Source organism: Canis lupus, chromosome 8, assembly GCF_003254725.2.
Source record: "Canis lupus dingo isolate Sandy chromosome 8, ASM325472v2, whole genome shotgun sequence".
NCBI lineage: Eukaryota > Metazoa > Chordata > Mammalia > Carnivora > Canidae > Canis > Canis lupus.
The window spans coordinates 48684763-48712756 of record NC_064250.1 but is presented as its reverse complement, the minus strand read 5'-3'; the positions used below and the strand labels follow the sequence as shown (position 1 = coordinate 48712756).

At 48.0% G+C, this 27994-nt stretch overlaps 1 protein-coding gene and 1 long non-coding RNA gene across 7 annotated transcripts in view; one reads left to right on the top strand and one right to left on the bottom strand.

Annotated features, from left to right (window-relative positions):
* Positions 1-5250, bottom strand: part of FLVCR2 (FLVCR heme transporter 2) — a 56433-nt gene extending 51183 nt beyond the window's left edge. For 2 of the 6 annotated variants that reach the window (XR_004818182.2, XM_035720031.2), the window contains exon 1: positions 19-1069. Coding sequence is in view for 5 of the 6 variants with exons in the window: in XM_035720031.2 (XP_035575924.1) it covers positions 19-672 (654 nt within the window). In the remaining variant the exon portion in view is untranslated. Of the gene's footprint in view, positions 1-18; positions 1070-5065 lie in introns of those variants that run through there. The other 4 variants (XM_035720034.2, XM_035720030.2, XM_025443991.3 and 1 more) reach the window with 4 other exon arrangements.
* On the top strand, positions 379-23667 carry LOC118355530 (uncharacterized). Its single transcript, XR_004818185.2, has 4 exons — positions 379-517; positions 10822-10935; positions 14686-14823; positions 23363-23667. It is a non-coding gene; the product is annotated as an uncharacterized LOC118355530 (long non-coding RNA).
* Positions 23668-27994: the final 4327 nt, after the last annotated feature.

The following is a 27994-nucleotide window of genomic DNA, read 5'->3' as shown; positions in this document are numbered from 1 at the left end:
GCCAACTCCTCGACCCACCTGATTGCCAAAGACAGCCATGGAGCAGGCTGTTGACACCTCATTAGCCCCGAACCAGACGGAAGCAATGCGGGAGGGCATGCCCAGGATGAACACCTGGGCCACAGAGCAGATGATCTGGCCTAGGACGGTGACGGGGAAGAGATGTGGCTTCAGGCTACCCAACTTCACCCAGGCCCCCAGGCAGTTGAGAGCAGAGCCGGTGAGGGCGATGGTGCGCAGGCCGAATTTCTCCAGCAGCCAGGCCACCGGCAGGAGCAGAGGGATGTAGGTCAGCATGTAACACATGGACAGCCAGTCGATGGCAAAGGCGCTGACCCCGTAGAAGTTCATGAAGATGTTGTTGATGGAGCCGTACTGGATCCACTGGAAGGCGTTGCACATGGAGTAGCAGCTGAAGAGCAGGACCACCACCCAGCGGCGCTTGCTCACCTTGATCACGCTAAGCTCCTCGGGACACGAGCTACTGGGGTGGGCCAAGCCCCCGGGCTGGGCCAAGGTACTGGGGTGCGCCGAACTGCTCGGGTGGGCCGAGACGCTGGGGTGGATGGAGACGCTGGGGTGGGCCGAGGCGCTGCGACCCGCGGGGAGTGCAGGCTCGGGCGCCGAGGGGCCATCGTCGTACTCCTGTAGGTTGGGGTCTTCATTCACCATGACCGCAGCCTCTCCTGGAGCCCGAGACAGGTGCCGGGGAGGCCTCGGGACAGAGCCTTGGCTGCGCCCTTAGGGCTGACAGCGCCGGCCCAGCCCGGAGTACCCCGAGAGCCGAGCCCGCGTCAAGGCTGCGAGTCGAGCTCCCTGCACTCACCCCGCTTCGGCTCCCACTCTTCCTTGGTGACTTCGGCCCGGACCGCGGGCCCCCAGGCCGGCCGCGGACACCCCACCGGCTCCCGGTCCCGGCTCCCGGTGGCCTTGAGTCCTCCCGGGGCGGGGGGGGGGGGGGGGGGGGCGGGTGCAGGCCAAGTTCAGTCCCCGCGTCCCGGAGAAAAGTTCGCGCCTGGCGCCGAGCCTCTAGGTGGGACTCGGCGCTGCTCCCGGGTGGCTTTGGGGCCCCGCCCCGGGGCGCACGTGACCTCCCCGCCCCCGTGCAGCGCGGCCGCCCCCACCCTCCTGCCCCCCTGGCCTCCCGCCTCCCGCGCCGGGCTGGGCCGGCTGCGCAGCTGTTTCGCCACAGCTTGCGGGGTGCATTCCTCCCCCACGCCCCGGGTGCCATGGAAACGGCCGGGTTAACCCCCACCCGCGCACCGCCCCTCAAATTCACTGCCCTCTGCCGGGGACCCCCCAACACACACACACACACACGGAAAAACCCCCGGGGCCCCGGGAGGGAACCGCACCGAGACGGGCTGCTCCGCGGGCCCATCCCCGCCGCCCCGCGCCTCCAAAGTGCCCTCGGGGGATCCAGGAGGGATCCCCGGCTTTTTACCAATTGGATCCTTGCTGGACTTTAGGTACGAAGAGACGCGTGGGATTCCTCGGCCGTCGCGCTCCCCGGGGCCAACGGGAGTCGCAGGAAAGTCGTCTTCCCCGCTGCTGTGCCCGCGAACCTGGTCTCGTCTTAGGGAGCTCGGATTCGAACCCGGGACGTAGGCCTCCCCCTGCCGCGCGGCCCCGGACCGCCTGCTAGGCGAGCACCTGCGGGGGCGGGCGGACCCGGCCCTTCAGAGCTAGGGGCGCTGAGCGATGAAGTTCCCAGCCTGGCGCCGGCTCTGGACGAGGTCTGCAAATGGCCCTGGGCTGCCACCTGTTGACCGAGCCCATTACAGAGGCGACTCCTCAAATCATCGCCTCCAGAAAGTCAGGCCTGCAGGGCAGAAATGCCTGTTCGCAGTGTCCATTTCAGCCCCCGGAGGGAGAAGAGCCTAGATTCTCCCTGGGTTCCAACCACCAGCCTAGCAACTCCTAAGTGTGTGATGTAAATTAAGGTACTCCACCTCTCTGTGCCTCAGTTTCTTCATCCGTAAAAGAGGGGTGATGAAATCACAGTACCCACCTCAGACTGTTGTTTTGAGGCTTGAACGATACAAGACAGGAGAGTACTTTGAGAATTCCTGGCAGACCGTTAAGCGTTCCCCTGAGTGTTGGCTATCCTAATAATCCAAAGGCTAACGCGTGTTGTATCATGCTAACCACGTTTACCACATTATGTTATTAAAGCATCACAAGAACTCTATGATGTAGTTACTATTGCATGCCTGCATTTAAGATCGGAAGGCTGAGGTTCAAAAAGTGAAGTGACTTCTTAGGATCCCAGCTGGCTTGCAGAGCCATAGTTTCCCAAGCAAGTCTGTATTCATTCAAGCTACAGACTCACGGCACAAATGCAGGCTGGGGACAGCAGTGTGGGCATCCCCCTGGCAGCTTGTTACAAGGGCAGACGCCCAGCCCACCCCAGACCTCCTGAAATAGAGGCTACATTTTAGAAGATCTCCAGGTGATTTGTTTGTTTGCACGTTAAAGTATGAGCGCCACTGGGTGCCACTGCTTTCCTTTTCAAATTTTCAGACACAAAAGGAATTTAAAGCTCTAAGCAGTGGTTCTCAACTTGGGCTGAACATTAGAATCACATGGAGAACTCAACATTAACCGTGCCTCAGCTACAACCCAAATCAGGTTCTTAAAGAGTGGACCCCTGGCATGTACACGTTTAAAGCTCCACAAGGTGATCTCAGCAGGTAGCCAAGTCTGAGCACCCCTGATGGGGCCAGAGCCACTGGTTCCCGGGAGGCAGAACACTGTTTGGAGGCACCCACTTTTTGGCAAAAATTATGGGGTCTTGGATTATAATGGAATGTTTGAAGAGAAAGCTCATACCCACAAAGAATCTCCATGCTAATTTAACATTGCCTATTCTCAAAATTCCAGCAGTGTTTCCTATCATTCTCCAAGGAGCACAACTTCCATTCTCTTGGAAGACCTTCCAAGACCTCCCACTGCTTCTTATTCCTAGATCATCATGGACCTCTCTCCAAATTCTTCCCAGGGTGTTCTTTTAAAAGAAAGAAAGAAACAAAGAAATTAATTTGTTAACTTTTTAGAGTAATCTCTGTACCCAAGGTGGGACTTGAATTCACAACAACCCCAAGATTAAGAGTCAGACACTCTATTGACTGAGCCAGCCAGGTACTCCTTTACAATATATTCTTAACTTCGCCTTACAGATATGGAAACTGAGGCTCAGAGAGTTGGAGCCTGTAACTCAGACCCCCACGACTACTTAGCATCAAAACAAGCAACAATACAGTTCTGTGAGTTCCCCTCCATGCAGCACACCTCCTCTCCCCACCATGTGCTCCTGTGGGGTAACGGATGCTTCAGTTTGGTGACAAATCCTAAGTGGTCTAACCTGCCGTTCTAGTGATATTTGGGGTTGTGTTTTATGGTACAGTGAGTCAGATTAAATGTGAGGTGCAGATATCTTCTACTAACCTCTCTATCCTTCAGTTTCTGATTTATAAAGATTCAAAAATACCTGCATATTGGTTTTGGTAATAATATTCTGGTGGCTGGGGATCCCTGGGTGGCTCAGCAGTTTGGCGTCTGCCTTCGGCCCAGGGCGTGATCCTGGAGTCCTGGGATTGAGTTCCACGTCAGACTCCCTGCATGGAGCCTGCTTCTCCCTCTGCCTGTGTCTCTGCCTCTCTCTCTCTCTCTCTCTCTCTCTCTGTGTCTCATGAATAAATAAATAAAAAATAAAAAAAAATATTCTGGTGGCCACACAAGAATTCTGTCTCTTGGCTGGTTCCCATCAGGGGCGGACAGCTATATAAATGTTGGGTAGTTATTACATAGAAACCCTCTGTGTTCACCCATTGAAAAAACAAGTACTGAGCAGCTTCTATGTATTACATCCATCTATTGATCAATAGATACGTTCTATCTATAGGTGCACCTCGAAGGGGAACGGGAAATCCATTTTAGAGATTGCTTCCTGAAAGGGGGCCCTGATTCCTTGTTCTATCCCAGCTGATGTCCCAGGGACCTTGAGGGACCCTCTGGTATTGAACTCAGTCTCCTGGCCTTCAGCAGAATAGTAGCAAAGTCTGCCCTCTAGAGGCTAACAGCTACTCCCGACAATAAAAGTGGGGACTTGAAGTCCAAGCATCCCATCTGATAAGCAGGGCGCAGGTATGCGAGGCATGGAATTTGTTAAGTGCACAGGAAGGCTAAGTTGCTAATGAATGAATCAGATCGAGATTCTGGATTAGTCTCTCTTAAAAAATACTGGCTCTCGGAATTTGTGGAAATGTTGCTCTTACAAATCTTATATGTGTAATAGTGCATCCTCACCAATATCCTGTTTTTCCCTTATTTCCCACACTCCCATGCATTTCCAGGTCCTTAAGGAACGTTTGATGAGATAATCATACAGCACATGCTCTCAATACTTGTTGGTGGAATAGAATGGAATTACACATTACCATGAAGTTTGAGAAATCGGGGGCAAAGAGGAGCTCGGAGAGGTTTTCAGAGATTAAAAAACAGGTTTCGTAAGACGCTTTCCAAAAAAGCAGGCATAGAATGTCATCAGAGTTATCATCAAATCTGGAAACAGGAAGTCAGGGGACTGAAGCCTCTGAGACTCCAGACTCAACCCTGGAACTTCAGGGAAGCCTCTTCGGCCAACCGGTGTCCTCCAAAGCGGGGCCAGGGTGTCACCTCAGAAAAGTGGGTGTGTGGTCAGAGGCCCCATTACCTACACCCTAGTTTTGCCTGACCCTTCCTTGACCTTCTTACTGCTGCCGGTGACTTTGACACTTGCAGATTCTGTGGGGATCTTATCCCCTTACGTCTCCTACTTACGATGAAACTTCCGTCGCGTCATCCAAAGATCATGCCCAGGTCCGCTTCTCCTCTGGGGTTCTGTCAATGAATAGCTCTGCCAGCAACCAGCCAGCCAGAGAAGGACCTGGAGAACTACCCAGAACCCTCTGTTCCCTGACTCTCAGTGTCCGCTGGCTGCTCATCGCCACCCACCCCCCCCCCGGCTTCCCTTTCCTCCTTTCTCTTTGGCACCACCTTAGTTCAGCTTATTGTGGCTCCTCACCTCGATCCTGTGACCCCTTCCTTGTTGGTCTGACCCTTCCAGTGCAGCGCTGCGCCACTTCGCTTTGGGCCTCTCCCCTGCCTGGGGTCCTCCAGCAGCCACCCCTCGGTTGCAGAGGCTCCCCACTCCTTTGTGATGCTGCTCTGGCCCCATCTCCTACCACCACCTACTCCACCTTGCACTCCAGGCAGGTGGAACCACCTGCAGCTCCCCCAAGCATTATGAACACATCATGCCTGCACACACCAGCCTTCACAATGCAGGGCAAGTGTCACCTCCTCCAGGAAGGCTTTCCCAGTGCCCGAAGCATGATTCAGAGGTTTCCTTCACACCCGTACCCTTCATACACACACCTTTATGGGAACTCCTGTCACACCTGACCACACATGTTTATTTAGTTCTTTAAGTCATCCACTTGCCTTGAGTTTCTCAAGTTATCATGCCCTAGTCATAGTCAATGCCAATCTCTAGCTTGCTGTCTGGCCCAGACCAAGGAAATGAAGACGTGATTGAACTGCCTTCTGCGATGCAACCCGTAGACGAGGTCCACCTCCAGATGGCCTCAAAATGAATGAAAACGTGTCCAGCTTGTCCTGAATGCTCATGCCTCCTTTGCTTGTCTTTTTTTTTTTTTTTCCTTAGAACTCCCACAGAGCCAATAGAGTGGGACAGCCAGGAGGTCAGTCCTGTGGTGTGGGATTCTGGATTCCTTCCCCATAAGGGTCCTCTGGGTTCACAGAGTCTCCTTGACGGGAATGCAATCAGGGCCTGCTGACACTGAGGAGGCCCATTCTCCTTAGAAGAGAGGACAGAATGAAAGCATCCTGCCTGAGGCACCTGGGTGGCTCAGTGGGCTAAGCATCTGCCTTCAGCTCAGGTCATGATCACTGGGTCCTAGAATCAAGCCCTCCTTTGGGCTTGCTGCTCCACCAGGAGTCTGCTTCTCCCTCTCCCTCTGCCCTTGTTCCTGTTTGTGCTCTCTCTCTCTCTTTCTATCACATAAATAAAATCTTGAAAGAAAGAAAGAAAGAAAGAAAGAAAGAAAGAAAGAAAGAAAGAAAGGGAAAGGAAAGGAAAGGAAAGGAAAGGAAAGGAAAAGAAAAGAAAAGAAAAGAAAAAAGAAAAGAAAAGAAAAGAAAAAAGAAAAGAAAAAAGAAAAGAAAAGAAAAGAAAAGAAAAGAAAAGAAAAGAAAAGAAAAGAAAAGAAAAGAAAAGCTCCTACCTGGACATGTTAGAGGCCAGGCTCTGTCCTGGACACATGGTTTAAAGTGAATGTCTCAGTTCACTGGGAATACATGGCTCTATCTTGAAAGGCCTCAAAAGGTATTGGTCATTCTCTTAAAGAAAAGGCCTGTGGACTTGGGTGACATTGTATTTCCTCCACTGTTCATGTTTTGGTGTGTCCATCGCATTGTTCTTCGCACCCTTAGTTCTCTATAGATTTTAAATATTTCTTAATAATTAGAAAACCAAGTTCCTCCATAAACACGAGAAAGCCCTAACTAAACATGAGTCAAAGAGGAAGGAGATATTAAAATATTTTTTGCATATTCTATAGAAAGCCCAGAGGTGTGAGGCTTTCTTTGCATAATGAGACATAGGAAGTGTGGTAGCAGTGAGATTTGTTGATTACCAGGGCAACAGTTAAAGGTACCTGGGGTGACAAAGAAGAGGGGTGCTGACCAGGCAGGGTTATGTGATGTTGAAACCATAGTGTTAGAGAAAGGATCGATAGAATCATCTGGTTAAGCCCCTCAGTTAATACGGACAATACTCAGGCCCAGGGAGCTCTTTTAACAGAGTCCTTAGTTCATTCACACCTTTGTCTCCTGCAGGCCAACCACTGGGTGTCAGGGAAACCAAACACAACAGAGACAGCAGTCTTACCCTCTGAGAGTCCACAGACTAATGGTGAGGCAGGTTGGTGAGCAAGTCATTGCAGGGTGGCTCAGTAACTGCACGGTGAGGGTCCCTGCCGGCTCATGGATGGACAAAGCAGGAAGCTAGACAGGGTTTCTCAGGGAGATGTTTGAACGGGACCTTGAGGAACAGGTAAGACTCAGTCAGGACCTGTGGCCAGTGTTGGGGATCCTCTGGTGAGTAAAATGGTCCTTTCCTGCCCCCTTGGAGCTAATAGTTTAGTTGGGAGGACAACCACCCATCAAACTGTCACATGCATAAGTAAAATTGTTACAGGTGCTCTGAGGGTTATTTGTAAGAATTTGTAAAGAAGGACAGACAAGCTAGATCCCAAGCCAGCTCTTAAGAAAGAGTGAAAACTAAAAGAAAACAAACGAACAAAAACTAAAAAAAAAAAGAAAGAAGAAAGAAAGAAAGAAAGAAGAAAAAGAAAGAAAGAAAGAAAGAAAAAAAAGAAAGAAAGAAAGAAAGAAAGAGAAAACGAACTAGGTGAAAGAGAGAGGAAGGGCATTCTAGGCAAAGCAAACAGTATGTGCAAAGGCTCTGAGGCAGGAAGGAGCTGAACATCAGTGTGACTGGGGCAGAGTGAAGGTGAGGGCAACCCGAGAGAGAGGCAGCAGCTAGATGGTGCAGGCACCATTGAGGGATTTTTACATTGTCCTAAGAGCAAAGGGGAGACATCAAGAGGTCTTAAGCAGATGAAGGGACATTATCAAAGTTGTCAATTGGAGAGTGCTGGCTGCTCTGGCTGCTTTGGGGAGAACCCAGTTGGGGTGGGGGGTGAGCATGGGGACAGAGGGACCTCTCAGGAGGTGTTGTGCTCACTCAGGTGAGAAGGGAGTTTGGAGACTCAGAGTGGCAGCAGTGAGAGGATGGGGAGGAGCTGCGGGCACAGGTGAGAGGCAGTGGTGGTGGGACTGGATGGCGGGAGGAATCAGGATAATGTCCTCTGGAGGGAGGGTAACAACTTCCCAGTAAACCTTGCAGAGCGAGAAGCAGAATGATATCATCACTACTGCCTCCAGTTGCTCTGTCCTTCTTCCTTTCTGGGCCCCCACCCCTTCCTACAGCAACCTCAGCCACTGCAAGATCGAAAGGCCAGAGAAGCTGCTTTAAATTCTGAGTATAAGTTTCCATAAAAACCCAGCAATCAAATTTTATGGAAAGCAAGGAATCCTGAATTCATCCTCTCCTCTTTCACTCTTTGGCATCATGCCTCCTCAGGACTTCAGGGCAGGACACTTGGTTCAAGTTCACCTCACTTCTATGAATAAACAGAAAACTTAGAAAGAAACAAGTCCAAAATGAAACCCTTTACGTATTTATGGATTCCCTTTAAGTTTTCCAAAGTAATAGTTGCGTGAAGTCCCTGCTGGTGATGCCATCAACTGCCCTGAGCTCTAAGGAGTCTTGAAAGTGCTTCTCCAAACAGGACAACCAAGAATGCTTAACTGTATCCCAGTTTTTTCAATAACCTTTTTTTTTTTAATTGTTGCACTGATTGTTATGCTGGTGCCTAATATGAACCAGCTTAAGCTGGAAAATAATGTGTTTCGAGAACAGTGGAGGTGCTCCCAGACTTTACCTGTGTAGGAGCTGACCACTCAAGTGGCAGAAAGGGCTGAGTGTGGCTGAAGCCTTGGAAGCTGCCAGAGGCCGATGTGCTCACGGTTCCTTCCTTCTCAATTCCTGCCTGTGTCTCAGTGCATTTGGGCGGTTATAACAAAAATAGCTTGTAAATGCCAGAAATTTACTTCTCACAGTTCTAAAGGCTGATAGATCCCACAATCAGGGGGCTGGCAAATGTGGCATCTGGTGGGGCCCCCTCCCTGGTTCTCAGACAGCATCTTCTTGCTGTGACCTCATATGGTGGAAGAGGTGAGGAGCTCTCTGGGGTCTCTTTTGTAAGGGCACTGAAGCCATTCATGAGGGCACCCTCCTGACCTAGCCACCTCCTAAAGGCCCCCCCTGCTGATATCATCACACTGGAGGTTATGTTTCGAATATGAAACTGGGGGTACACAGACAGTCCATAGCATCTTCAAGGTCAGTTTTCTTTTTCCCTCTTCCTAAATATTAGTTTTCTTGGGGATCCCTGGGTGGCTCAGTGGTTTAACGCCTGCCTTTGGCCCAGGGTGCGATCCTAGAGTCCCGGGATCGAGTCCCGCACCGGGGTCCTGGCGTGGAGGCTGCTTCTCCCTCCTCCTGTGTCTCTGCCTCTCTCTCTTTCTCTCTTTCTCTCTCTCTATCATGAATAAATAAATAAATCTTTAAAAAAAGATTAGTTTTCTCCACATTGGAGTTTCACCTCTTAACAACCTCAGCTTCCTGAGAGACGCTGCCCTGCTTTTCTGTCCTAAATACAAATGCCCAGATGCCCATTCCTTGACCCACCGACCATAACCATAGGGGCAGCTCCCAAGGGGGCTATATATTGAAATGGAAGATAAACAGTTTCCAGAAAGAGAGCGGCAATTAACCAAACAGATAAAGTGATCAGTGCCAGAAAGCCTACTGAATGGGAGAAGATTCTTACAAAAGACATATCCTATAAAAGGTTAGTAGCCAAAATACACCAAAAAAAACTTATACCACTCAACACCCAAAACACAAGTAATCCAATTAAAAAGTAGGCAGAAGACACAAACAGACATTTTTTCTGAAGAAGACAAACAGATGACCAACAGACACATGAAAAGATGTTCAACATCACTCATCACCAAGGAAATGCAAATCGAAACCACAATGAGATATCACCTCACACCTGTCAGCACGGCTAACGTCAAAAGCAAAAGAAACAACAGGGGTTGGTAACGATGTGGAGAAAAGGGAGCCCTTGTGCACTGTTGGTGGGAATGCAAACTGGTGCAGCCACTCTGAAAAATGGTATGGAAGCTTTTCAAAAAATTAAAAATAAAATGATCATATCATTCACTAATTCGACTACTGCATATTTGCACAAAGCATATGAAAACACTGAATTGAAAAGATGCACGCACCCTGTGTTTACTGCAGCACAATAGCCAAATTATGGAAGCAACCCAAGTGTCCATCAATAGACGAATAAAGAGGTGCTATATATATATATATATAGATATACTCAGCCATAGAAAGAATGAAGTCTTGCCATTTGCAACAATATGGATGGATCTAGAGGATATAATGCTAGGTGAAATAAGTCAGTCAAAGAAAACCAAGTACCATGATTTCACTCATATGCAGAATTTAAGAAACAAAACAAATGAACAAAGGAAAAAAGATACTAACAAAAAAACCCCAGACTCTTAGCTATAGAGAACAAACTAATGGTTAAGAGGGGAGGTGGGTGGGAGGATGGGTGAGATAGGTAAAGGGGATTAAAATACACTTATCGTGATGAGCACTGAGTAATGTACAGAGTTGTTGAATTACTATATTGCACACCTGAAACTAATCTGATGCCGTACATTAACTGCACTAGAATTTTTTTTTAAAATGGCTAGTGGCTCTAACTCATAGGTACGGAGAATCACATATCTTTAGAAGTGAGGTACCTAGTTCCCTACACCCTTGGTGCTTGGAAGGATCCCTATTTTCTTTTAGGATCCCTATTTTCTTAATAAGGACCCCATCGTGTTTGCCAGAGAAATGATCTGGGAGCACAGTGACATTCAAGGGCTGGCTGTGCCCGTTTAATTTCTTATGCACAGTAGTCTGTGTGATTCTGTAGAACACTCTAGAACCCAAATACAGCTTTGTGCAGTTGGTATTTTCTTACAGATCTCTGTGTGACAAGGTACCTTTCTGTCTTCCCCACCTTATTCCTCATTCTTCGACCTTCTCCCTGGTCCACCAAGCTCTCAAGAACTCTTTTGTCTGCCCAGCAGGAGGGCACATTTCCGGCGTTCTGGCCCTGGGTGCCACTCCTGGGCTCCGTGTTCCAGTGTTTGTGCACTGATTCCAGATGGCAGGTGAGCAAACACAAGGGCTGCTGCCCAGCACAGACAACACACTCACTGTCCCGTCCCAGGAGGACAGACTGACCTCACAGCACCCCAGGCTCTAGGTCCCCAGGCCACTGCCTCCTTTCCCCCTCTCCCCATGAGACTCCCAGAGGCTGGCAGCCTTTCCTCCTCCTACTTTCTTCTCCCCTCAGCTCACCCCTTGGGACCTGACTCCCATGCCCAGCCCCCTCCCACCTTTGCTGCGGGGGGTGAGGGGCATTGGGAACAGCTCTCCCTCTGGGGCTGGATCCATCTGGCTGCTCACACTTTTCCTTTTGGTCTCCCTGATTTGCTAGTTTCCTTTTTAAAAAATATGTGTATCCAAGTAATAGGAGTGAATTAATTTAGAAAATGAGGTCATTAGTCGTGCAGATGGTTCATGGATGCTACAGAAATGGCGGTGGTGGCTTGTGGGTAACTCAAGTTTGGGAAATATTGAGTTAGATGAATGGGTACAAACTCTAATCGAAAACAGCTACCAGACTCACGCAATGACAACGGCCATGTGTCACCTAATTATATCTGTTGGCATGGCCTCGCTCTGTCTGCAAATCAGGTAACCACAATACAAAACTACTGACACAACCTGTTTCCATCCCCACAGCCTTTGTGACACAATGGGCCAGGACTCAGTCTCCCCTCTGTGCCTGGACCCAAGTACCCTCATGGAGCTTGTTACCTTCCGTATCCCAGACACTCACTCATTCTGGATGCTAACACATCCCTCTCATCTCCATGGCTATCAAAAGAATGTTTTTGGCCAGTGTGTTGAGGTTCAGGAGATCAGAAGAAATCCATGGGGTCTTGATATGGAGTATTCCCTTTTTTCTCTTTGAAAAAAGAGAAAAAGTGAGAGATTGGGAGGAAGCAGGGGATGAATGGTGGCTTGGGATGGGGCTATCCATTCACTCTCATGTATTCATTCAACAAACGTTGTTGAGTCTTGATTACATGTCCGGCACTGCTATGAGTACAGGAGATACAATGGTGAACACACTACAAGTTCCTACACCTTTGAAAGTTTACAATCCCAAGGAGAAAGTGGCAATATCATGAAAGATAGCAAGATAGAGAGTGAGGTGGTGGTTAGAGGAGGCCTCTCTAAGGTGACATTTAAGGATAAGTAAGGAAACAAGCCACATGGATATCTTGAGCTAAGAGTGCCCCAGGCACAGAAATAGCAAGTGGAAAGGCCCTGAGATAGGAACACACTTGCTATGTTCAAGGCAGAGCAGCTGCAGTAGGGAGAGTGTGGGGAGAAGAGGTCAGATAGGCAGATGGGGGCCAGATCCAGTGGGGTCTGGTGGGCTTTGGTGAGGGCTTGAGCTTCGATTGAGGTGAGAAGCTCCAGGAAGGTTTTAAGCAGAGGGGTGATGGGGAGTGACTTGTATTGTAAAAGGATCACTCTGACTGCCACGTGGGGAGCTGACAGGGGAGTGAGGGGGAACAGTTAGGAGACTTCAGTGGGGGATGAAGGAGAGGAACAGAAGTATCTGCTCTGAGGTGTGAAGCATGGATGTGCTGACAGGTGGGCTGGTCAGGCCATGTTCCCAACTGTGAAAAATGGGAGCTCCCTCTCTGGAAATGTAACTCAGCACCAGTACTTCTGGAGGCAATAGTTAGGAAGAGGTACAGTCATCTCTTCAGTATTTGGACACCTCAAGCCAAGAGATGGCAGCTCAGACCACACTGGGCATGTGCTGTTCCCACCACTTAGAACACATTTCTTCTCCCTCTTCATCCACTTGATATTATTTTCTGCACAGCATTCAGTTGAAATCTCACTTCCTTAGACTCCCCAGACCTCTTGTCCTCCAAGGAATAGGTCGGGTCCTTGGTGTATGCTCTCCTAGTACTTATCAGCATTGTCATTCACTAATTAGTATCATTAGTTCTTCTGTCTCTGCGTCCCCCACCAGACTGTAGACTCTGTGCAGGCAGGGACGTGGGTCTGCTTTATTCACGTCTCCATCTTTAGTCCCTAGCTATCTGCCTGACATGGGTGTTCAATATATTCTTGTTGAATGAATGGATCAATAAGTGAAGGAGAATAGAGCAAGTGCCAAAGATACAGCTGGGAGGAGAGCTGGTTCTCAAAGTAGAGATGCAAATAGGAACAGGGCTTGTGACAACTCAGAAATCAAAGGACTCACAGGCACTTAACGTGGAAAGCATGAGGACTCCGTCCTGGACTTGCAGACAGACTCAGCCTTGTAGATATGCCTACATGTGTGGATAGACATGCATGTGCATGCACACGCACACATATACACACACACCAGCAGTAACAGCAGTAGCTCCTGTTATGAAGGGTAAAGATAGGTTAATAACAAAAAATCTCTACTCACGACATTTACTGAAGTAGGAGCAGAAACTAAGACTAGGGAAGACTCAGTGGTTGAGCATCGGCCTTCCACTCAGGTCGAGATCCCAGGGTCCTGGGATCGTATCCCTCATCAGGCTCTTCGCAGGGAGCCTGCTTCTCCCTCTGCCTGTGTCTCTGCCTCTCTCTGTGTGTCTCTCAAGAATAAATAAATAAATAAAATCTTAAAAAAAAAAAAGAAACCAAGACTAATATTTTGATGGCCACATTTGTTCTTGAGGCAAATGATGCAATCAAGTCTCATTTGAAACCAGATCAGTATTGATAGGAATTATGACACAATCAATTTGGTTTCAATGCTTCTAGCTCCAAGCCTCCAAGTTCCCTTCCACATCCCTTCTTCCAATCTCTAGCATTCTTATGCCCCCTCTACCTTCAGAGAATCAAAGACCTTTAGAGAAACAGTGGGCAAAAACTCTACATCTACAGGGTAAATGGCTGATAAGGCAAAGTATTACTCTTATCAAGAGCATTTGCACTTTGGTTGCAATGAATACCTTCAGCCACTGCAACAAAGTTTGGGGTTCTTATACCCTTGTGATTTTGTTCCATGGACAGCCAGCTGTCTCACAAACGCTGTTCTAATCTTTTATTCATTGCCCTTTGAAGGCATTGTGCATGGTGGTTATCTTAGCACAAGCGAGTACGTTTTGTCCAAGGGACATTTTTATATATCACTTTCAAAAACCACTATGGTTCCAACCATTAAAAATTCACAAAGTAATGAACCTTACATACATCCTCATTCCATCCTCATCCTTCCTTCTTACCACAGATGACACACTGTACCAGAGTGGCCCAATCAGAATGGCCTTTGAGTCAAACATTCTGCTTCATGTCAAGTAGGTTTACTTCTTGCAACTATGAAGACCTCCTGGCTCACTAAATTGTAGCAACTGATGAGAACTTCTGACTTCCAATTCAATGCTGCATGCCACCAACCACCCTGTCTCCTGGCAGCTGTGTTTCTTGAGTTTGGGGTGCATGGTGTGTTGATCGATGAAAGGTTTTCAACTTGGGGTCTATGAATGGATTCCAGGAGTCTATAATCCCTGAGATAATATCTTCCAAATTTGATAAGTATGTATATATTTTGTAAAGGAAAGGGGGGGGTAGTCCAGATTTTCATCAGATCTTCAAAGTGGTCCGATGACCACCAAATATAAGAAATCACAGGCTTAGATGGGTAATCTAGACATTTCAGGTAAAAACGTCTACTTTGATGCATGTCACTTACTTAGTATCTGCCCTTACTCTCACTCAGTACATGGTGTTAGGGGCAGAGCTGCTGACTGTTCTGTTTATTTTGTCACTGGGCAACTGGTTTGATGCAGCACGTAATCTCAAGTGGATTTCCTGACATGAATGATGCACCTTGGAGACAACCTTTGACAACTAAACAGAGAAGTTTCTGGATTAACTTTGGGCAGAGTAAAGCAAGTGTTTGGTGAGACCATCCTGCCTTCTAGAAGGTGACTTTTTATTCTCTCCATTTGCAACAAGATTCCAAGAACTGGGTCTAAAGGGAAAATGTCGCTGCTGGTTTCCGTGTGCAGGTGACCTTAGATTGGGAACGAGACCAGCAAGGGCTGCAGGGCACGGGGAGTGGGAATTGCTTCTGCTTACCCGCCCTGCTGGTATGTCCTATGCTGTGCAGGGGAGGGAGAAATCTTCCTCTACCCTTCAAGGTCTTCCAGCTGGAGTAAGAATTCAACGGACACAAAACAGATTAGTGGGAAGAAAAAACGAAGCTCTATTATGTGCGCCTGGAGACCCAATAATGAAATTGAGACCTAAAGAAAAGACCCAGGCAGGCAGTCTTTCTGTATTTTAGACAAAGAAATGATAAATTTGTGAAGAATTTACAGAGTAAGGAAAAACAGGTATTTGGAAGCTTTGATTGGTAAGGAATTTGGGCTGAGGGTGTAGATTAGTAAAAAATAACAAGGCTGATTTCTGTAGTTTTTTAGACTTTCAAGTCCCTATCTCAGGTGATAAGGATATCTATGTCCTTCTTAGTACAGGGAGGGATTTTTTTTTCTCTACATATATTTTTTTAAAGATTTCATTTATTTATTCATGAGAGACACACAGAGAGAGGCAGAGACATAGGCAGAGGGAGAAGCAGGCTCCATGCAGGGAGCCCGATGTGGGACCTGATCCCCAGACTTGGGATCATGCCCTGGGCCAAAGGCAAACACTCAACCACTGAGCCCCCCCGCCGGGCGCCCCCAGGGAGGGTATTTTCCATATGGGAGATTTATTTCCTGCTTTCAGGGGGACAGAGGAGGGTCAGAGTGTCCTTGCACTGGGCTGGTAGCTTCAATTCAAAGCAATCAGTGTGCTACCGCGGCACATGTGAGGGCGGCCTGCCCTGGGCCCCTGCATATGGCTGAGGCTAGAATCACTCCCCAGCCACACGTTTCAGATTGAGGTAACTCCCCGTTGCCTTAAAGGTCAGGAAAGCTGCTGTGCTGACACAGGCCCTTCTGCCCCTGACAGTCGGCCCCACATGGACTCTTGAGTCATCACATCTGGATGACTAGGCTGACAAAAACAAGGTTTCTTGGGGTGAGTCGAATCAGGGGGCAAGACTGTGGGGGAGCAGAAAGAACCCAGGACTTGGAGTCTGAGGATCTGGATTCGAGGCCTGTGAACGTGGGCATGCTGCTTTGATCCCTTTGGCTCTGGGGGGAAATTGGGGTAACACAAGTCACACTGCTGAACGCGGTACAAGGGACCCAACAGGTGCTCAGTGAAAGGGACTGGGCAGGACCCACACTTCGACAGAAGTCTTGGCCCTACAGCAGGATGTGGTCAGCGGTGAGCTACACCGTAGTGTCTTCAGAGGCCGTCTAGGGAGACCAGGCTGATCTCCAGACCTGTGGAGACTTGCGCCCCAGTCATCCATTTATTCAGCAAAGGTGTCTTCAGAGCTGTGCCCAGGGAGGCCGCCCAGACCCATCGGGTTGGCTGGGGTAGAGCTCTGCGGCCTAGCCTGGGTCTCTCTTCCCTGGGAAGCTGGGACAGAGCGGGACTGGGGCAGCCAAGGGGGGTTGTCCCCACAGTTCTCTGCCTCATCACCAGGTGGCAGCACCAACTTAGGACTGCTGTCCCCACCCTCCTGGCAGTACCCTGGGACTTCAGAAATTCCCAAGTGCACCCCAGCTTGGTGTATAGCCCCAGTTTCGGAGGCAATGAAGACGAGCTTGAGTGCCATCCCCACACTTGGCTGTGCAAACTTGGGCAAACCGTTTAACTTTATTTTTTTTTTAAGATTTTATTTCTAAGTAATCTCTACTCCCAACACAGGGCTCAAACTCAACGACCCCAAGATGAAGAGTGGCATGCTCCACCCACGGAGCCACCCCTTTCCCCCCTGCCCCGTTTAACCTCTTTTGAGTCTGTTTATTTGCTAAATGGAGATGCTAATAGTTCCTGAAACAAGAGTGAACAGAAAAGCAGGTAAATGTTTGATAAATGGCAGCTGATATCAACCCAACCCCACAAGAAGATTAAGTGGCATGGTCCTCTTACTTTTTCATACATCACCCTTATTTTGCACCTTTTTTCCTCTTTCAAGGAGAGGATAATAAATTATAAATTTATAAATAATAAATTTATTATTTAAAATAAGCATGCAATCTTGGGGATAGTGTGGGTTTGATTCCAGGGTGTCACAATAAAGCAAACATTAAAGTAACAAAATAAAATAAAATAAGCCTGCAGATAAACATTTTGGGGTGGGGGAATGGGGAAGCAGGATGAAGGTCCACAGTGTAATTTTTCTAGAACAGAACTGACTTTTCCCCTTCCTTCCCTCCTCCGCTTCTTCTCATCCTCTTCATTTTCTTTCTTCTATCTTGGGATTTTTACTTTTTTTTTTTAAAGATTTATTTATTTATTATTCATGATAGACAGAGAGAGAGAGAGAGGCAGAGACACAGGCAGAGGGAGAAGCAGGCTCCATGCCGGGAGGCCAAAGTGGGACTCGATCCTGGGACTCCAGGATCGTGCCCTGAGCCAAAGGCAGGCGCCAAACCGCTGAGCCACCCAGGGATTCCCAAGGGGATTTTTACTTTTTAAAGCAAAAAGTAACTACTTGCTTTGTGTAAAGCCCTTAGTTAGGCAGGGACAGGTTGGGGGCAAAGGTTGAGGAGAGCAGAATTATACACACAGGAAAGAGTTCCAACCTCAGAGGTGCTCACTAATCTTGTAGCTGGTGAACTGATACCCAGGAGGCAGGCACCCAAATGCAACTAAAATGATCGCGCGGGTGGCTCAGCGGTTTAGTGCCTGCCTTCAAACCAGGGTGTGATCCTGGGGTCGTGATCGAGTCCCACGTCGGGCTCCCTGCAAGGAGCCTGCTTCTCCCTCTGCCTGTGCCTCTGCCTCTCTCTCTCTCTCTCTCTCTCTCTCTCTGTGTGTGTCTCTCATGAATAAATAAGTAAAATCTTTAAAAATATATGTAAAAAAATAAAGTAATCGTTAAAATATTAAAATATTTACATTCTGGCTGGTCAGGGGCCCCTGCCCTAGGACCCAACTGTGCTGCAGTGCAAGCCCCAGCCCCAGCCCCTGCCCCTGCCCCTGCCCCTGCCCCAGCCCCAGCCCCAGGCCCAGCCCCAGGCCCAGCTTCAGGCCCAGCCTCAGGCCCAGCCCCTGCCCCAGCCCCAGCTCCAACCCCAGGCCTGGCCCCAGCTCCAGCCCCAGCATCTATTCTAATTGGCCAGTGCCTGGCCTGACTTTTGAATACCTCCTGTGAGCAGGTTGGCTGGGCTCCATACACATAGGACCAAAGGGGATGGGGAATATAGTCTGGAGACTAAGTTAAAACTCCCAGTGATGGTTTTCAAATCACAGCCTAGGGTGCTTGCCAGAAGCAGTAATGGGTCATATCCAGGTTAGGCATGCCAGAGGCTGGTGCAGTTCTGGCTGAATGCCCAACTTCTGAAAGAGCACAGGGCATCTCAGAGAACCCTCTCAGAAAGCAGTCTACTCCTGCTGGCTCCTGACATTAGGATCTAGTGCCCCCTGCTTCCTGGGAAACTCGTATAGCTCATCATTCCTGAGTGTGGGGTTTCTTAACAGAAGCTTACTCTGGCTGGGGTGGCTTAAGCAAGAAGTGAATTTGCTGGAAGGATATTGTGTAGCTCACAGAATCCAGAGAAAGGCTGGAGAACAAGGCTCAGAATAAGGCAGGAACTAGAACATTTTCCACCACAGGGATTCTCTGGCTGGGGCTTCGCAGTTGGAGTGGAGGGCTCCCACCATCTTTTGGGTCTTTCCTTTGCTCTGTTCAAGGGTCAAATTCCCAGAAAAGAGGCTGTTTGGCTCAGCCTGGGTCACATGATTGCACCCTCGCCAGATAAAGCAGAGCACCTGACTGATAGCTGCTCTACACATTGAAACAGAAATTAGGGTACTTTACCAAAAGAGAGGGAGAAATGATCCCTCTAATCACCTGCATGCTAGTTTCAGATCACAGTTCAGTAGCATCCTGTCTTTGGCTTCCAGGGGTTAGACCGAGACAGAACTAGATCCTCATTCCAGTACTACAACCTTCCTGGAGGGCATCAGCAGGTTCTATGAGGGCAGGGATTGCAGAGGTTTTGCTCATGTTTGAATTCCCAGCCCCATGCATAGTAGCAGAGAACCTGACACACCGTAGGAATTCAGTAAATACTTGTTGGCTGAATGAATGGATGGATGAATGGGTGAAGGAATGAATGAAAGACAAAGCTTCTAGGAATGTAGAGTCCAAGACAATTCTTATTCTGACAATGGAATATGAGTAACAAAAAAAACATTTGCCCCATGTACAGATGGATCAGATCTTTAAGAACAGGAATCAAGGGAAGGGACTCATTCCCATGGAGATGGTAGAGATTGGGGCATGAGTCCTGGTGGGGCCAGAGGAGGCTAGGGTAGTAAGCTGTGTTTCTTGAGTCACACTGTCACCTAGCTTTTAGTCTTGTGTTTAGATGTCAGACAGAGACAAGGACCAGGATCAAAGTAAAATCAAGGTGGAATCCTGAGCAGGGCTCTGGAAAAGGAGATTTGCCTCTGTCTACCCTCTCAGTCTCAATCCTATTCCTCCATGTCCTGCTTCCTTGAGGATGTATAATAGAAGTTGGCCTGTCTGCCAGTCTAACTGGCTCTCTGTTCCCTCTCCACACACACACACACACACACACACACACACACACACTGAACCAATCCTCTGACCCAGGGAGGAAAAAGGATACATTCCGATGCAGCCTCTTCAATTGGAGCCTCAAATATGACAACCATGTTGGTTTCTCCTGAGACCATTGAGAGACAGTGATAAAGACAAGACGTCCACCCGTATGATGAACGAAGCCACCAGTCATGACTAAGGGTAGCCAGTCAAATGGCCATCTGGATAGGCCATTCACAAACCCATGAGCAAAGGCAGAGTTTGTCTCTGTCTTGATTATTTATATATCCCTAGTACTCAACTAGAAGCCCCCTAGAAGTCCCCTAATACTTCTTGATTTGATAAAGGAAGGAAAGAAGGAATAAATGAAGTATCTCTTATAGTCTCAAGACTTATCTACTTCAGGTTAAAGTTACTTATGTCTCCTTCAGAAGTTACCATCCATGTCTATTCTGTTAACCAAATGGTCACAGTTAAATGTGGAATTTCAGTCTATTAATGGCTGTGAAAGAACACTACGTAGTGCTCTGAAACCACGTGATGATAGTGGGGACCTGAGTCTGGGAACCCGGTAAAACTTCCCTATGCTGATATTTGAAGAAGAGGTAGGAGTTATCTAGATGAGGGTGGGGAGATTACGGGAGAAAGAGCAGGTCAGCTGAGACTCAAGGGCGTGAGCAGGGTTCTGAAGTCTGAGGGAGCAGAGACAATCAGGGGAAGAGACAGAGGCCAGCACAGAGGAAATGAGAGTGGCCTGAGGTGAGCTGAGGGCCAGAGGGTATAAGGTCTCCAGGGTCCCAGCGAGGATTTACGCTTCCACCTTAGTAGTCACCTTAGTAGTAAACCCCAATCCTGCCATGTGCCCCAGACCATTGATAAGCATTTGAGTGAATGCTGCTGTTTCACTTACAAGATGTGCCAAGGGGGAGGGTGTGGGACCTTGTACCGATGTGACTTTCAACCTGACTTTATCACTCTGCTGGCACAGCTATGAAATGCTGATCTCCAGGAATGGGGACCTTTGTCTCTGCCCGTCGCAAGATGGTTTGGAAAATTTAGTGTCAGTTTCTTAAAATGCCACATGATAGGGAAATGAGATATGATGCTTTTCACTTTTCAGAACTGGATGTTCTCTAGAGAAAACAGAAGGGGGGAAATTTCAGGGATGCTCCTGGGCTTCCAAACTATAGTGTTTATTATACCCAATATTTGTTAAGCTTTAAAAATCTAAATATATGAATTTTTAAACAAGAGAAGACTTCAACCAATCTTGGTTTTGAATAACATGGAGGTTTTATTCTTATCTCTTAAAAGGGGCAAAACCTCTTCTTCCATGTCTTCTGTGCACTAACAACAAGGTAGAAAATAAAGCAAATATTTGCATTCTGTGTCCATTAAGAAAAGTGATGTTTCCTAAATGAAGCTTTTTTTTTAGCATATTTCCTTATTTTTTTATTTTTTTACTTTTGAGAGAGAGCTCATGCGTGAGTTGGGGTGAGGGGGAGAGGGAGAGGGAGAGAGAGTCTTAAGCAGGCTCAACCCCCAGTGTAGAGCCTGACGTGGGACTTGATTTCATGACCCTGAGATCATGACCTGAGTGGAATTCAAGAGTCGGCCACTTAACCAACTGAGCCACCCAGGTGCCCCAAGCATAGTTTTCTTTAAATCAATTCCCTTTTTCATAGAAGTAAATTGATCTTTATAAGGATATATATATATATATATATATATATATATATATCCTTATAATAGATATATATCTATATATATCTATATCTATATAGATATAGATATCTATAGATATATCTATATATCTATAGATATAGATATAGATATCTATATCTCCTTATAATAGATGGAAAACCACTAAGTTTATTAGCATAAATATGCACTGATTAAATAAATATGTTTAACCAAGTGTCACCTAAAATCACCAAGAAGGCACTGTGGCAACGGAGGTGGATTTTAAAAAGTGGGTAGAATTTTGAAAAACCAATGTGGCATGTCATGCCACCTAGATCAGAATCACCAGGGAATCTCATTAAAAATGAATATTCCTGTGCCTCACTTAAAGAACCCCTGAAAAGATGACAGAGAGATTCTAGGCAGTGGAAACAACACAGAGGAAGCGTGAAGGCTCAGCTAATGTAAAATGCAAAATACGGTCCCAAACGTACTTCTTGGCCTGGCCCATTCACAGGATTTGTTTCTAAGAGAGGAGGGATGGCAAAGATACAGATGCAGTGAAATGGCAGGACACCTGCCCCCCGATGTTTATAGCAGCAAAGTCCATAATAGCCAAACTGTGGAAGGAGCCTCGGTGTCCATCGAAAGATGAATAGATAAAGAAGCTGTGGTCTATGTATACAATGGAATATTCCTCAGCCATTAGAAACGACAAACACCCACCATTTGCTTCAATGTGGAGGGTATTGTGCTGAGTGAAGTCAGTCAATTGGAGAAGGACAAACATTATATGGTCTCATTCATTTTGGGAATATAAAAATTAGTGAAAGGGATTATAGGAGAAAGGAGAGAAAATGAGTGGGAAACATCAGAAAGGGAGACAGAACATGAGAGAACCTAACTCTGGGAAACGAACAAAGGGTAGTGGAAAAGGAGGTGGGTGGGGAGTTGGGGTGACTGGGTGATGGACACTGAGGGGGGGCACTTGATGGGATGAGCACTGGGTGGTATACTATATGTTGGCAAATTGAACTCCAATAATAAATAAATAAATAAATAAATAAATAAATAAATAAATAAATAAATAAATTTTTTTAAAAAAAGAGGAGGGATGGGTGCCAGGACAGGTTAGCAGGCTAAGCTCTCATAGTCTAGAAGCAACAAGGACTAACGCTCGGTTTCTCAGCCTCAGCACTGCTACCGCATGGGGCTGGATCCTCCTTAGCTGTGCAATCTGTCCTGTGTATGTTCAGCAGCATCCCTGGCCCCTGGTCATCATCTGTCTCCCATATCATAACAATAGAACATGTCTCCAGATGTTGCCAAATGTCCCCTGAGGGACAAAGATCACCCCCACTAGAGAACCACTGAGTGAGGGAAATGGGTGTTCCTCATTTGGGTGTTCTCGTGGCTCCTGCATCAGACAGAATTAGGTAAGTGGCACGTAATAATGCTGCTCATAGTGCCTTAAGCAAATAAATTCTTTTCTGCTCCACTTAGAAAAAAAAAAAAAGTAGGCCTTCTAGAGCTTGTATCATTACATTTCTGTAGCATGACCAGGGACCCCCAAACTCTCTTCTTCCTTTGTACACAATCGTCTCATAGTCCTAAAATTGTTACCTTACTTCATGTACTGCATCTGTCCTCCACACGGAAAGGAGAGAGGCATGTACCAACTGAGATGACTCCATCTTTTTTTAAGATTAATTTATTTTTATTTGAGAGAGAAAGAGTGCAAGCGAGTGTGTGTGGGAGAGGCAGAGAGAGGGAGAGAGAGAATCTTAAGCTGATTCCCCGCTGAGTGTGGAGCCTGATGCAGGACTCGATCTCATGACCCCAAGATCATGACCTGAGCTGAAATCAAGAGTTGGACACTTAATTGACTGAGCCATCCAGGTGCCTCTTGAGATGAACACCTTTTAAAGAGCTTTCCCATAAGCCCAGCCAGCAGTTTCTGCTTCTATCTCATTGATCTGTGTCACATAGCTATCCTAGCTGCAAGAGAGTCTGGGAAATATCATCTTTTTAGCTGGGTACATTGCCATCCTAGACAACGTGAAGATGCTATAGTAAGGAAAAGGGGGAGAATGGCTTTGAGAGGTCAATTTTCATTTCTTACCAGTGTTCCTCATCTTTGCTTCTAGGTATAATGACAAGCTCAGCAGTCTCTCACCAGTGATCTTCCAGAAGGAGCTAGACAGACTACCAGGCAGCAGTGGAATTTGCCTATAAAAATTTCCCTAATAAATTCCTCTAAGATGGGACGCCTGGGTGGCTCAGCAGTTGAGCGTCTGCCTTCGGCTCAGGGTGTGATCCCAGGATCTGGGATCGAGTCCCATATTGGGCTCCTTGCGGGAAGCCTACCTCTCCCTCTGCCTATGCCTCTGCCTCTGTGTGTGTGTGTGTGTGTCTCATGAATAAATGAATAAAATCTTAAAACAAAAGCAAATTCCTCTAAGAGAATTTCTTAGCTCTGCCTGCTGGTAGAGTCTGTAAACCAAGATTGAACTTTCATTCTACTTTTCTGGAAGTAGATCAACTCAATGATATAGCGAGTGGTTGAAACACAAGGTTTTTAGGAGGGATGTCTCTGTCCCCTTCTTACCGTCATTTCCTGTCTCCCCAAGACCCATGCGAGGCCAGTGGGGTACCTGGTTATCCACATGGCAGCAAGTCTATTACGTGTCTGCTTTACACACTTGCTCCAAATGCCACCATTAGGCACTCACTCCTGGTGTCAGGTGTTATTCTTTCTGGGTGCCTCTTAGCATGCCAGTCCTCTCTGGCAGGGAGAAAAGATTATTTAATCCACCCCCTCATGTGGGTCTCAGTTCACTAGCCCTTTCCTTCCTTGGAATTCCTGAGCAACAGGGATGTGGGGCACCTAAATCCGTGCGGGAGAGGTGGCTAGGGGAGAAGAGAGAGATGGCATGTTTTACTGAAAAGAAGTGGGGCACCCAGCAGGTTCTCCTCCTTTACTGTAAAGCTGCAGCCACACTGGGACTTGGGTCAGAGGTATTAATAAACACTGCTGGTAAGTTTGGGTCCAGCAGATGGCAACCCCATGACCTTTCAGTTGACTTTGCCTCCCTTTCTCTCCCCACCCACACTTCTCAACCTGAAGACTAAAAATCTGGCTTTCCTGTAATTTGTTTTGACACTAACTTAGGGATTAACACTGCTGGTAAGAGACAAACACAGAGGGTGGTGGTGGGGTGGAGGGGCACGGATAAATATTCCCCAGGAAGCTTCATGTCAAAGTCACAGATAATGATGACGCTGTCATATGCCCATTTCTGGCTGCACGGAGCTTTCCTTTAGCCTGGGCTTTCCGGGGAGACATCACTGACCAAGGTTAGAATGAAACCGGCAGACCTCTGCAGGGCTGCCTCAGCCCCACAGGGAAGAGGTCCTCAGCCTCTTCTCCCCACCCTACAGGAATGGCACTGGCCCTCCTGTTAGACCCCTCCACACAGGGCAAGGAGTCCTTAGACCCAAAGGGTCATGCCTACCCAGGGCCCTCTGTCCCCTTTTAACTTTTATTTTTTAAAGATTTTATTTATTTACTTATTTGAGAAAGAGAGAGAGAGAGAGAGAAAGAGAGACAACAGGAGGAGGGGTAGAGGGAAAAGAGAATCTCAAGTAGACTGTGCTGAGCATGGAATCTGATGTGGGGCTCGATCTCATGACCCTAAGATCATGACCTGAGCAAAATCAAGAGTCAGAGTCTCAACCGATGGAGACACCCAGGCTCCCCCTCTGTCCTTTCTCAAGCATGCTCCATCTACCCAAGAAATCCCAGAATTCCCCACTTGAGTGACCCTAAGCTGGCTTTCCAGGAGATGTGGGCCCCTTCCCTTAATGCTTCTTCTTTAGGGAAGACCAGACCACTGGTATATGCACCCCTGCACCCCAGGGATGGCCAAGGGATGGCTGTCTGTGTGGGAGGTGTGGAGAGGGAACCAAGTCTTGCAGGTTGGTATGTGTACCTACAGGAACCCGAAACCACTGAGGAGGAGCCAGAGGAGGGACAAGAAGAGGACAGGCTGAAGTCTTGGAGCTGTTTGTCCCTGTGCTTCCTTGTGCGAACACAAAATTCTGAAGTGTCTAAGAAGTCTAAATTCAAACCTCACCTTCCATGTTGTTATATAGATATATTTGTAGAACAAAAGAACATTTTTGCTCGACATATTTATTTTGTAAGCTTGGCTTATAATGTGTAAATATTTTAGACACATGGTATGTGGCCTCTGTTTGTGCTCTTGCCTCAGGCCCTGCAAATGCTAGGAGCCAACCTGCTTCACAAACATATTTTGTTTGGTCTGCGGAGTGTTTTAAAAATTGGGAAATTTCCGGGTATAAATTCTAATTTGGGCTTTCCTGGACACATCAGAAGATATGGCAACACTGGGCTGGAACTCCCACATGGTAGCATGGGGTAGAATGGAGGGGCAGCTGCCTGCTTTTAGCAGACAAGCACTTACTCTTCAGTTTGCCACACTCCCCACTACTCCCAACTGTCCTACATCTGGTGAGCTTCATGTATTTACAGTGGCTGCCTGAGCCATGGAGGCATTTGAGTGTGGGTCCTGAGGGAGCGGTCCCTGTCTGGGGTAGGACAGAGCTGGGACAAAGCTGGTGGGTGAGACCTCCATGGTCAGAGCTCTGGAAGTTCAAATTTATTCATAGCTGCCCCTCCAACGTTCCTGTGTGGAGATGAAGTCAGCACCAGCACTCACCCTAGGCTCAGCCTGATGCTTTCTCTACCAGACTGACCAGAAAGGAGAAGTGGAACTGCCTGGGGTCATTAGAAAGTAAAGAATGAAAGAGGAAGAGCGGTCCTTGTCGAGAGATGGGAACCACGCACGTGAGCTCTGCATTTCTAGTTGGGGCCCTGAGTGTCATTCAGTAGATGCCCAGCACAGGTCATGTGCCTTCTGTGGGGCTTTCTGGGGGAAAGTCACAGTGCTGGAGACGGCAGGGGGGAGGAAAATCTCTGATTGGAAGGAAGCCTGCCCCAACCTCCCATGCGAGGCCAGGCCTTGACACAGCTGGCTGCAGAAAAAGCAGGGCCTTACTGTCTGCTTCCTAAGAATGTGAAAGCCAAATGAATTCTTTTCAATGCATGTAACATCTGCAGTGACCCCTGGCTTCTTTGCTCTGCCCAGACCCTAGGAAACCGGTAAGTGGGTTGCAGCCCCTCATCACATATCCAAGTCCACACTGAGTCCACTCAGGAAGAGGAAGCCCCATTTACCAAGCATGTTAGGAGACCGCAGGTTAAAATGTCAGATTCTGCATTGGAAGCAGTGCTGATATTTGGGGAAGGTCTTCTGAGCTGTCTCCAGCAGACTCTGAGGGCCGTTCCCACACTCTGGGCGTCCCCGAGCATCATCTTCAGGGTTGAGGCACCCAATGGTGGCCACGTGCCTCCAGAGGCCCTTGGGTTGGACTCCTCCCGTAGATGGGCTACAAGGAGGTCAGGTGACCACACGCTGGCACCCCAGTTTTGCAGACCTCTGCAGAGTTCAATAGTCACACTAGGCCCACACTGGTGTGATCCTAGCAAGATAGGGGAGACTTGGGCAGGGGAGGCCCAGAGTTGAGACTTTGCATCAAACCAACCACAGCTGTCGACCTGGCAGGTTGAGGAGGAGCTGTTCTTCTTTTTCCCTGTGGTCATCACATCCCAAGATGGGGTGCCAACAGGGAGACCACGGACCATGGTAGTCCCTCTGAAGGACGAAGGGATGAGTTTGAGGTGGTGGCTGAAGGAACTGAATGAGACACTTCCCTGTCACTTTTGATCCCAGCTGACTCAATGGAAGCTGTGGGTATGGGCAGGCCCTGCCATTGGGTGAGGCCGTGTGTGCTGTGCAGGCCTAGGGAGCTGTGAGGAGCAGGTGGACATTGAAGCTGGGGAACCAGAGCATACCGGCTTCAGGCTCTGCCCAAATTAGTGAATTTTGTTTTTGTTCTTGCTTTCTTTAAAAAAAGATTTATCTATTCATGACAGACACACACAGAGAGGTAGAGACATAGGCAGAAGGAGAAGCAGGCTCCCTGAGCGGAGCCTGATGCAGGACTCAGTCCCAGGACCCTGGAATCACACCCTGAGCTGAAGGCAGACACTCAACTACTGAGTCCCCCAGGTGCCTCCCAAACTAGTGAATTTGAAGGCCTGAAGACAACCCTGTGCTGATGGGGCACTGCTGCCCTCAAACTGCTCAAAATGGCAGCCTGTGGAGCCCAATGGAGATAGGCAAAGTTGCGTGTGCTTTATCATAGCTTCCCAAGGGAGGTAGAGTCTTTAACAGGACATGTAGGCACATTGGCAGGAGAGTCCCCATGGACCCACTCCACATGCTGCCTCATGAGAGCATAAGGTAGTGCATTCCTTGTGTTGCCCTTGGGTTACTGGAACACGTTGCATGGGGCCTGGCACGCAGCGTTATCCAGGGCTGGCTGGCTGGCTGCACAGAGCTGAGTAGGTGTAGTTGTATGGGTGGTAGTATCAACCCAAATGACCCCTTCTCTGAACGGCATCTCATACTGGCCCTTCTCCTCTGCCTGGAGCGTGGCCCTTTGACAATCCACAAAGTATGAGGTGGTGAGGAATGGAAAGTGGGGAGGTCATAGTGAAGTGATTGGGGGAGGAAACAGAAGATGCCTACAGGGAGGATTGAAGATACTTTGAAAAAACCCAGCTTCCCAAGTACGTTAACAAACCATGGAAGAGAAGAGATACTAGCAGTCTCCAGAGCTTTGAGGGCTCT